Source organism: Phycodurus eques, chromosome 23 (genome assembly GCF_024500275.1).
Source record: "Phycodurus eques isolate BA_2022a chromosome 23, UOR_Pequ_1.1, whole genome shotgun sequence".
Classification (NCBI taxonomy): domain Eukaryota; kingdom Metazoa; phylum Chordata; class Actinopteri; order Syngnathiformes; family Syngnathidae; genus Phycodurus; species Phycodurus eques.
In genome coordinates this window covers 1,781,385-1,793,021 of record NC_084547.1, presented here as the reverse complement: position 1 = coordinate 1,793,021, position 11,637 = coordinate 1,781,385, and the positions used below count along the sequence as shown (strand labels likewise).

General features: G+C 40.8%; 1 protein-coding gene across 2 annotated transcripts; it reads left to right on the top strand.

Annotated features, from left to right (window-relative positions):
• The first annotated feature begins 1,294 nt into the window (after positions 1–1,294).
• Positions 1,295–9,817, top strand: LOC133398018 (carboxypeptidase Z-like). Of its 2 annotated transcripts, XM_061669581.1 has the most exons (11): positions 1,295–1,613; positions 2,498–2,527; positions 3,581–3,955; positions 5,889–6,116; positions 6,569–6,810; positions 7,301–7,462; positions 7,545–7,703; positions 8,393–8,528; positions 8,628–8,767; positions 8,840–8,939; positions 9,115–9,817. In XM_061669581.1, exons 1-11 carry the CDS (start codon positions 1,526–1,528, stop codon positions 9,465–9,467), a joined length of 2,013 nt encoding a protein of 670 aa, XP_061525565.1. In that variant the 5' UTR covers positions 1,295–1,525; the 3' UTR covers positions 9,468–9,817. The 2 variants fall into 2 exon arrangements, with proteins under 2 accessions (XP_061525565.1, XP_061525563.1); XM_061669579.1 differs by having other exon boundaries at positions 8,628–8,939.
• Positions 9,818–11,637: the final 1,820 nt, after the last annotated feature.

Genomic DNA, 11,637 nt, shown 5'->3' with positions numbered 1-11,637 from the left:
TCTTTTTTTTTACAAGTTGTCAGTGTCCTTGCACTTTTTTTTTTTTGAATCATCTATCATTTTTAAGGTATTGTTGTCAGATGAGTTCGTCATGGAAAAAAGTGTTAAAAGTGTTTTGGGGTCATAGTTGTTAAAGCACTGGTGACCAAGGTCTAGCCCGTGGGCCATTTGCGGCCCGCTGCATGTTCATCGTAATCAAATGAAATGTGATCTGCATCAAATGTTCTTTTTTAATTGTAAAATAAATTTCAATGTTACAAGATATCACTTTTCAGTTTTAATTTGTCTAAGGGTATGCGGGCTCTCATGGTAGACTCGTTGCCAAAGTCAAGTTCGCTTGTATTTAACTTAGGTGCAATACATTTGTATCTAATCTTTTCGAACAGTTTCTTTTTAAACATATATTTAGGTACAATTTTAATTTGACATTGTGTGGCATTTGAATTGAATTCAAACATTTAACTGCACTTTTTTTTATTTGCCTATATTCAAGCGGTGTTCATGTTCAAACTGCATAATGTTACAGTGGATTACAATAACCATAAATAAAAATCAAATCTGGTTCATTTTTGGTGAACATTTCGGCTTACTACGCTACAGTATTTCAATGTTGGTCACGTTGGTGCTACTTGGAAAGCTCAGAATTTTTTTGCGGTGGTACTGGCTGTAAAATGATTGACAACCACTGTCAAAACTTGCATTATTTTTTTGGGGAATCCCCCAAATTTAAATACCATATTTAATACTAGTAACTTTTTACTTTGAAGAGAAAATTCTCGTGTGTTTAAAACAACCACATGACTTAGCCTTGAATTCCGCTAGCTAAATGCTAACACATAATGGGAAACACCATAGACGGGCTAACGAATAGGATCGGTGTCAGTGTCATAACCGTTTAAGAAACAGATATTTGAACACAAATAGTGTAATGTAGACAGACAATATAAAAATACCCACAGGCATATATTCTTTATCCTCTCCAAAGAACGAATATTTTTGCGGCTTACTGAGTAATTCGTGGAACGTCGTGGAACGTGATGTCTCGATTCTAATTTAAAAAAAAAACACACACTTTCCCCCTCATAACATGACAAAAATTATTTTTAAAAATTAAAGTATTTGTACTCTATTGGAGTACGAGTATTTGTACTTGGCTACACCAATATTATACTGACAACAACATAAAAGATGGAAGCAAAACAACACCTGGCTGCCGGCGACGCCTCCTATTGGCTTACGCGGCGTCACGTGATCAAAGCCAAACTTTACGACAGCTGTTTGTGTTTTACGACGCGTCACCTGTCAGCCAGCCAATAACGGAGCTCAAAGCTCCCAAGTCGTGAGTTGCTCCGAAGGCATCAAAACATTACTTGACGCGCTTGTAACTTGATATCAAGGCGGTGGAAGTTGGAATAAAGTCGCGTGGACGAGTGGGATTTTTTATTTTTTTAAATTTTTTTATTTATTTATTTTTTTTGGCGTTGGAATTATTTCGCCACATCGCTGGAACACAAAATTGTGGAAAATGCGCCTCATGCTCCTCGTCGCGCTGCAAATTCTCAGCGCCGCGCAAGTGACGGCTTTGCCTCCACGATGTGACTCGGAAATTCGAGGTAATGTCTGCTTTTGCTTCGTTTTTTTTTTTTGCTGCTGTTGTTGTCTTTTTTTTGCCCCCCCCCCCTTTTTAATTTGCATTTTTGCCTCCCGTGCCGCGTCAAAACGCACCGCGTCCAATGGTCTTTTGCAGCTTGTGCACCTTCCAAAAAATTACCAAAAAGTAGTGCACATTGGACCGAACCACTATTTCCTCCGACCTCATTTTATTAACCATTTTGTGGACTTTTTTCCTGATTTGGGGTCCCAAAAAGTCCCAATAAACCACACGTGGGATCAAAAGTTATGAGGTTTCATTTCCCACAATATATATATATATATATATATATATATATATATATATTAATGTAAGGAATGGGAAAGTGATATTTTGTACAAGAATCAAGTCCTATTACTATGTGACAAAAAAATGCAAGAAAATAATCCCTAGTTCAATTATATAGCCAGAATGTTTTTCATGTCGCACTTTTGCAAATTACAACATTCATATACAATTTAAAAGAAAATACATGTATAGGTTAACCCTTAAAAGTCATCATGGTATGTGTAAGCAAAAAGATTACTCAATTCTTTTGTTTATTTTATTGGACAGTCAGCATATGATGAGAAAAAAAAGTTTGCATAAAATGTAACTAACAAGCAACATGTAAAAAAATAAAATAAAAATAAAGTCATGAACCTTTGCGAGAAGAAAGTCACAATAATGTTGAGATTTTGTTGTATTCTGGGAATAAAGTCAGAATGAAATTTGGATAAAACTGAATTTTATCATCCATTTTTGACATGAATAAAGTCACTTCTCCCTGAACTTTAATGAGAAGAATATTCCAATGTTGGATAAAAAATAAAAAGTCATAATGTTATGTGACTGCGTGTCTTCCAGGTCACTGCAAGCCAGTCGTGGAGGAGAAACGTGAGTAATAAACTCTCCCAAGGAGGAGCTTCCGAGACATATTTCATACCAATAAGTCACCCTGATGGAATGCGAGTCAAAAGCCATGCAGCCTGTGTGTCGCATGTGTATTTTTAGATGATCCATGGCTGCATGAAATATTCACATTCTCATTTCCAGCAGCGCGAGGCACCTCGTTAATATACATAGAGACGCAGGATGGGGGAAAAAATCTCACTGCACACCACCAAATAAAAATATCCCCAAAAGTATTTGACTGGAAAGGGAAGAAAAAAAAAAAAAAATCAATCAAATTTTCTCAACACTCGACTGCCAGCCAACACTCGGCTCTCATTCGCTGACTGAAATCACAGATTCTACAGCGTAGGAGATGAGGATGGCGACCCCAAGTGGACAAAAATAAATAATACCTGCACCTCACATGCATATTTTGTATTTGTATTATGCATAAAGCTTATATATATATTTCTGCCTCGAAGCGCCGCTGGGACCCCCCCCCCCCTCCCCCCCCCCAAAAAAAAAGAAATCCATCCATCCATTTTCTTTCGGTTATCCGAGGTCAGGTTCGCGGGTGCAGGAGCTTTAGCAGGGAAGCCCAGACGCAAAGTAAGGATTGAAATCCATCCCTCATAAATGAGAATAAAATGCATGTTAGTAGTGAAAACATATATATATATATATATATATATATATATATATATTAGTAATCGTGGGGGTTCAATTATTATTCGATCAGTAATCAATAGGAGAATCGATTCTAAAAAGATTTGATAGTGACAGCCCATATATATATATATATATATATATATATATTTTATTTTTTATTTTTTATTTTTTTTATTTTTTTATCAGTAAAATCGATAGAATTTTGAATGATGACGTGGAAATGACCTATTAACGTCCACGGCAGTGTATGGATTTGCTGATTATTTCCTATCAATTCTTGTCAATTCCCGTGGAAAGATTGCACCATTTGAAAATTCCTGGAATTTAGCAACCCTGGCAAGTAACGTTAGCGTTCGTCCGTCCCTGACGTCTTCTTTTGCGGTTCAGCCAAATGCGAGGAGATGCAGCTGTCCTACTGCGACAACATGGGCTACGCGCAGACCATGTTCCCCAACATCCTCGGCCACGCCAGCCGCCAGGAGGCCGAGAGCGGCGTGGAGTATCTCCTCATGAGCGTGCTGGACTCTCTGCTGGGCGGCGAGTGCCACCCGGACGCGCGCATGTTGGGCTGCTCCGTGTTGGCGCCACGCTGCGAGGGTGACAAGGTCCTGAAGCCGTGCCGGCAGGTTTGCGAGGCGGCGCGCAAACGCTGCGTCCACGCCTTCGAGGGAATCCAGATGGCCTGGCCTTACTTCCTGGACTGCGACCGCTTCTTTGTAGGGGACGAGGAAGGATGCTACGATCCGCTCCAGGACCTCAGAGGTGAGCGCTACATTCACTGGTTGCTCTTTTTTAAACACGCATGGTATACCCGCAGGAACAGGCACGGGAAAAGAAAGCAGGCAGGTTCTCGTTGTCAGAGTTGAGAAATTAACACTAAAATCGGGAGTGTAAGGATTATGATACTGTACGGGAAAAAATGACATTTATCACGCAGGAACAAGAACTCAGACTGAAGAAATTACTGCAAAAACAGGACGACAAAAATTATGATACTGAACAGGAACAGAAAGCCAGCAAGAACTAAATGTCAAAATCAAAGTAATTAGAGCCGTATATGGATTATGGCACTCTACAGGGAAAAAATGACCATTCTCCTGCAGTAACGGGAACTGAAAGCCGGCAGGAATAAGAGCTCAGACTAAACGCACAACACGCCAAAAATAATAATAAAATGGATTATGGCACTGAACAGTGAAAAATGACAACCCTCCTGCAAGAACAGGAACTCAAATTTCGGACATTACTGTAAAAAGGACACGATAAGGATTAGAACAGTTGAGCAGTTGTAATGTGTCAAAAAATGACAACTCTCCTGCAGGAGCAGGAACAGACATCCAGCAGGAACAAAAACTCAGAATACAAATTTTACTGTAATTAAACAGCACTTTAAGGATTGGCATCCAGAACAGTATGAATTAGTTGAAAAGGGACCTGCAGGAGCAGGAACAGTAATGCTGATTTAAGAAATTACTCCAAAAACAGCACAACCAGATTATGACACTTAACTGTCTAATGAGTTGGAAAATGACGTTTGAAATAAGAGACTGGCAACTATCAGGAACAGGAACAGAAAGCCCACAGGAACAGGTACTCGGGCTAAGGAAATGACTTAAAAAAACAGCAGTATAAGGATTATGACAATGAGCATTCTTCTTTAGTTAAAAAAAATAATAATTAATGTGAGTCTACAGGAACAGAGAGCCCACAGGAACAGGAACAGAGAGTGGACATTTTCCCTATTCCTGCACACTCCCTGTTCCTGTTCCAGTATTTGTCCAACTCATAAGAACACGACGACAGATGAAAACGTCGCTGTCAGTCACTTATCACAAGGTTGAAAAGAAAAGGCAAGCTCAGGCCTTTTGAGTTAGGTTTTTTTGTTTGACTGTTTTGTTCCGGAATGTTCCCATCTGGCGTGCACACATGCTCGTCTGGCTCCAAAGTTCAAGAGGAATGCCAGATTTCTTTCCCCGGCCTCAAGCTTTTCTTCCGTCTGTTTCCATTGGACGCTTGTTTGCATTTCATTCCGATGTTGTTTTGCTGTCACGTGACCCGAGTCGAGCGGCCAGAAACATTAATAGCGGATGTTGAGTTTATGTATTTATTTATTTATTTTATTCCCCGACATTCAGTGTTTAAACGTGGGGGAATCAAAAGTTACGAAAGATTCAGCAGGATCAAGAAAATCGTGTGAATGATGAGAAAAAAAAAGTCCCTTTCACGAGCTAATTGTATATGTATATGTTTTTTTATTAATTCAAGAAACAGGTAAGTAATCAAGTCATTATTTATATCATTATTCTTTTCTTGTAGAAAATGGTTTTAAATATATGGGTAAAAAGTTGGGAAATATATATATTTTAAATTGATCATGATATTTTTCTTTTTAGAAAATATATCTTAAGTTAGGCAAATGAAGTTGCTTGTTTACGAGAGTTTTTCTGTTACAAGACTAAAGTCCGATTTTCTTCATAATAATTATTTTTTAAATAGCTTAAAATTGGTGCTGTTTTGAGAATAACGTTGCTTCACAGACAGAGAATGATACCGATTCCCAAACGGCTCTTATTATGACCTTGGAAACAAGAATTTCACTCCTCTGTATTAAATATAAAATACTGAAAAGACTATTTGTAGTCTGACTGCTGGAGGCCAGTTGTTAAAGCACAACTCATTCCTTCTCCTCCGGCAGCGCAATCGGACGGAGACGACGACTACATGTTGTTGGACGTGCCCCCGGTGGAACCGGCGCTGAAGATCAAATTCGCGTATCACTCCAACGCGCAGCTCAATAGCATCTTGAAGCGGACAGAGCAGGAATGCGCCGACATCGCCAAAACCTACAGTATCGGCCGCAGTACTGAGGGCAAAGAGCTGCTGGTCATCGAGTTCTCCGACAGCCCTGGTCAACACGAGCTGCGTGAGTACTCTTCTCCGTGCTGCCGAAATCGGCAAAGCTTGAATCGAGGCAACTGGACTGTTAATGTTTTTAAATTCGAAGACAATTTGCAAATTTGGAACAACTTTTTAGCAACAAACATGAACTGCACGCATATGATTCGCTTTTGCGGGCAACATAAAATGATGTAGCGCGGGCGCATCCGGCCCCCGGGCCTTGGGTTTGACACCTTTGTCTCGTGTTAATAAAATGTGTTAATAAAAGAAATAATTTAAAAAATTAATTTAAAAAAAATGTATTTAAAAAATTGGCCAATTTTTGCCGATTTAAAAAAAAAAAAAAAAAAACTAATATTGGCCGTTTGAATCGGTCCGTAAAAAAAACACGAAAACCATCAATAAAAAAAATTAAAAAAAATAAAAAAAATCCAATGAACTGCAATACAGTGGTATTGAGCAAGTATTTTTGCGTAGTGGAGCCAGAGATGAAGTTCATCGCCAACATGCACGGGGACGAAGTGGTGGGTCGCCAGCTGCTGGTCTACTTAGCGCAGTACCTGTGCTCCGAGTACCGCCTGGGCAACGAGCGCGTCCGGACCCTGGTCAACACCACGCGCATCCACATCCTGCCCTCCATGAACCCGGACGGCTCCGAGGCGGCGTTTTCCGGACAGCAGGACAGGAACAGCGGCGTCGATGACGACGATGACGAAGCGGTCGGTCCAACGTGATGCTTAGTCGTTACTGTTGAGGGAATAAAGTTTTTTTTTTTGTTTTGTTTTTTTTGTTAAAGGTGTTACTTGATCACAAAAAAAGTCACACTGTTACAACCAAAACGTTTTTTTAAGGAATAAAAACAAACTTGGAGCTTTCAATTGAAGAAAAAGTCACTTTTGCCATAATGTTTAAGTGCTACAAGAACAAAGTCATATTTTTATACCTTTTGTTTTCATGCGAAAAGTCACTCAGATATGGAACTGGGGCGCCCTCTGTTGGCGGAGAAAATAATCACAGCCTATGTGCGGTTCAGTTGCATTTAATCTTAAAGAGCGGTTTCTTTTTAAACATTCAAATTTCTCTTCGACTTTTATCTGCGATGCGTTTGATCTTTTCAGTTACCGTATCTCAACGTTGGCCATTACGGTGCGACGTGGCGTGCCAAATATTTCCCGTTTTGTTTTGTTTTGTTTTGTGTGAATTTGACAGGGTCACGCCTATAGTTCGACCAACGTTGGCCGGAACAACGCCCAGAACGTCGACCTGAACAGAAACTTCCCCGATTTGACTTCCATCGTTTACGCCCGACGCCGACAAAAGGGCTACCGCACCGACCACGTCCCGATCCCGGACCATTACTGGTTCGGCAAGGTACGGCGTGTGGCGTTTTATCCGTACGGCGCGCAAACCCGACTCATCCGGACTCAACTCGTTCCGTTTCGTGCTTGGTAAGGTCGCGCCCGAGACGTACGCCGTGATGAAATGGGTCCGCTCCGTCCCGTTTGTGCTCTCGGCTAACCTCCGCGGCGGCGATCTGGTGGTGTCCTACCCGTACGATCGCTCCAAGCACCCGCTGGATCTCAATCTGTTCTCCCCGACACCCGACGACAAGGTGAGCGGCGTCATTTAATGACAGAGTGTACATAATTGTCATCCGTAACATTACTGGGAGAAAATGTGCAATTAACTTATATTTGCTTTTGGAAAGTTCCATAATTACAATTTTAGTTACATTTGAAAAATCGTAGCAAACGCTCTCATTTATCAACTTCCTCCTCCTGAAGCCGACGCTTGTGATCGGCTCTCTCTGGTCATGTGCCGTGATTGTCGTCTCAAACATGACATTTTTTTCCCCCAACTATGACCTCGAAGCGCCACCTTGTGGTACAATCTATGAGTTTATCAGAGATTTTGAAAAAGGTTACATGCAACTTTTGAACACATAAAAGAACAATAACTTTTGAACAGTTCTTTATAATTTTGGGCTTTTTGATGAAAATTCATGCCACCGCTTATTTAGGTCGTCGTATTAAGCGCCATTGCCTAAATTCGGCACGTTTGTCGTTAGGTCAACATGGTATGTTTCCCAGGTGCTGTATGAGAGAACAATGGGCACAACAACAGCCGTATCGACGACAGTAATTGTCCTATTTCGATAAATCCACGCTAAACTGTTTGCATTTTCTAATGATCATTTCCACATCACTGTTGAGCTATTTTTCAAACAGGCTACTCGGCGCTCGAACGGGCTACTTGGTGCATTTCAATTCTGTTCGTAAGGGGAAACCGGATGTTTTTCAGGTATTTAAGTTTCTGTCCAGAAGCTACGCCGGCACGCACGAAAGCATGTACACTGGGAACACCCGCTGTGGATCGCCACACACGAACGGTCACAGAGGAACGGTGAACGGGGCGCAGTGGGCTAGCAGCGCCGGAGGTGAGACCGTGCCGGGCGTGCCCACTAGAGGGAGCCAAACAACCAAAGTTTTGCCGCAACTCTCTCAGTTGAACAGTTACTTTTTTCCCCGGCGCCCAGGCATGCAAGATTTCAACTACCTCCACACCAACTGCTTCGAGGTGACCGTGCACCTGGGATGCGAGAAATTCCCGCCCGAGGAGGAGTTGTTCATCAGCTGGCATGAAAACCAGGAGGCGTTGATGTCGTTCATAGAAGCAGTAAGCATGCGACGCCTTTCGGCTTCCTGTTCGGTTGCCTTCAAAATAAAAACAAAGAAAAAATGTCCTCAGGTCCATCGCGGTATCAAAGGCATCATAAGAGACGCGGAGGGAAACGGAATAAAAGGTGCGAGGGTATCCGTGCGAGGAATACGCCATGACGTCACCACAGGTAATATGTCTGTCATATACGGGTTTCATTTGTAAGTGCTAACCCCAATATAGCTTTTATATTCAATACAGAGTGGGTATTAAATTGCAAAAATCTTGTATTTGACATAATAATCACAGATCGCAGAGATGGAACGCTGGATGTTAATCTTGTTTTCAAAATCCTCCTGAAATAGCTGAAAACGGAGAATACTGGCGCCTCCTCAGCCCGGGCATCCACATCGTGTCGGCCTCCGCGCCCGGGTACACTCGAGCGGCCAAGAAGATCCACCTGCCTCCCATGATGCACTCCGCCGGCCGGGTGGACTTTGTTCTGGAGAAGGCGGCGCTGGAGCCCGGCCAGCTGGAGGAGGAGGCCGCCGCCGCCGCCGCCTACGAACGCTTCGACCCCAACAACCAGTACGAACGCTACGTCCAGATGGCGGAGGTCAGCCAAAGCCGCACGGAGAGAGTGGAGAAGCCCTGGTGGTGGAACTACTTCGTCCTGCCGGGGGCGCCCTCTCCGACTTGGCTTCTCTTGAGCCACTAACTCGCCTTTTCATGCTCAATGTATTCTCACTGTCAACAAACGGGAGTATAACGCAACTTAGAAAACCAAAACAAGACTCAAGCTCACACATTTCTTCAAATAAGAGGCACAGTGTGCTCGCTTCAAGCCGTTTATTTGTCACTCCGCACATAAAACAAAGGAGAATTAAATTAAAGGCCCAGGAAAAAAATGTCTCGTAAATTTGACACGCCACAGAGAATGTTGTTAACAAGTCTGGCAGATTTGACCGAAGAAGGAAGGAAATATATTGAACCATGAACCGAGCAGCCGGCCACTTTTACTATTTTATTCTTTTTCATTATAGCCACATAAATCATTTCAGCACCATGTGTTTGGACAAGGGGATTCCTTTCATTGACTGCAATGTGATGACATCATTTGTGTTCAGTGTTGTGTGCGAGTAAAGGCGACATGGTGTTGTTTTCCACCCAGGACACAGCATGATTTATGGCTTGTGGTTACACTGTCTCGTCCAATGGAAATCATGACTCACGCAAATTCATAGTCCGACAAGAATAATGCAGATTAACACTTTTTTTTTTTTTTTTTAAAAAAGCCTTCTTGCATTCCAGAACATCGCCTGACATCCTTAACGCCGTATCGTTTCCAACAAAAGCGTGCAAATGCGTGCTAAGTGTAGAGTTGTGTTTCAGATACGCTGGCCTCGGCTCCCAATGCCCTTTCCTTTTCCATTTTCCAGAAGAAAATATTCGAATGTTTTCCAGAAAAAGTATTATTTTTGAGAAAACTTTTTTTTTTTTACTATATACTTTACTGTTTTTCATGATTAGCGCTAAGGAAGGCTGACCGTGAAGTTTCTTTTAAAAATAAAAACGTGTAATAAAAAAAAAATATATATATACTGATTTTACTGGGAAAACAAAAAAATATTGAAAAAAATGTGAAATTCGAACTATGAGAAATAAAAATCTCATCTCATCATTCGTTTACGAGCCAAATTTGACCCATTCAATATGGCGGACGCGCTTACGTGTCTTAGTAGCGGGATCTTTTTAGACCTGTTGTCTACGTACTAGCAAGGCCAAGCGCACGTGTTCAATCAGTCCCATTGGGGCAAACCAAAAAGATTAAGGGAGGACACTGGTTGGATGAAGGACGATGTCAGGTAATTCCTTTTGTTTGTGTGCTTTATGGAAATAAAGAGGGAGAGACAAAAACAAAGGCGCAACGTAATGTTTTATATTGCAAACTTTTGAACTTGTTTTTCCTCAGGAAAATAACACTTAGAATTTTTATTGTATCAACCAAGTATTTAGAGTACTTCCCTTTAGCATGAATACAAATCATGTTCACTCGTACATTTTTACGTGACGCACCAAAGCAATATAATTAACTAGTCCATTTCACAGTAAAGTCACTAAACCGAAACAAGCACTACTACACAGCAGGGGACCATAAAAAGAAGAACTAATATTAACGATAGAACACGTAATTAGCTTAAACTGTTCAAATTCAGCGAGGCATGCTGGCAAAGTCCTTCTTCTCTTCAGTTTCAAATGGCGTTGACAAATCAATTGCATTACTGCCACCTACTGGAAATTTGGCGCACGGACGTAGTGAATGTGTGTGTGTGTATATATATATATATATACTCTGTGCAATTTCATACATTTTAAATTTATTTTAGATGCAAATACTTAAATATGCCATGATTAATTTTTTCAGTCTATAAAACAATGGCTTTATTTAATTCAAATACGTACATACATTTTATGCATGTCATTTAAATAAAGTGCATTATCGTCTTTCTAAGTATTTCAATTACATTGGAGTAATTTAAATTGAGTAAATACAGTTGTTCTTAAGTAATTGAAATACGTTGAGTCTATGATGAATACATAAATCTGTAATTGTTTATTCAAAACACAATGGGTTTATGATTATATTGCTCTCATTATTAAATCTCATTTACTGCCAGTCCTGCCAGACTAACAAATACGCGGCACAAAGTTGATTGGCTTGTTCATGTTAAATTTTTCAGTAATTTAAATGGATGGAAATTTTTATATATGATTGAAATACATACATTTTTAACAATCAGGACCAAATATTTCTGTGAGTGTAGTATTGTACTTGATAAAAACACATAGGAATAACATTTGCTGTCCACACTTGCAAAAACATGAGG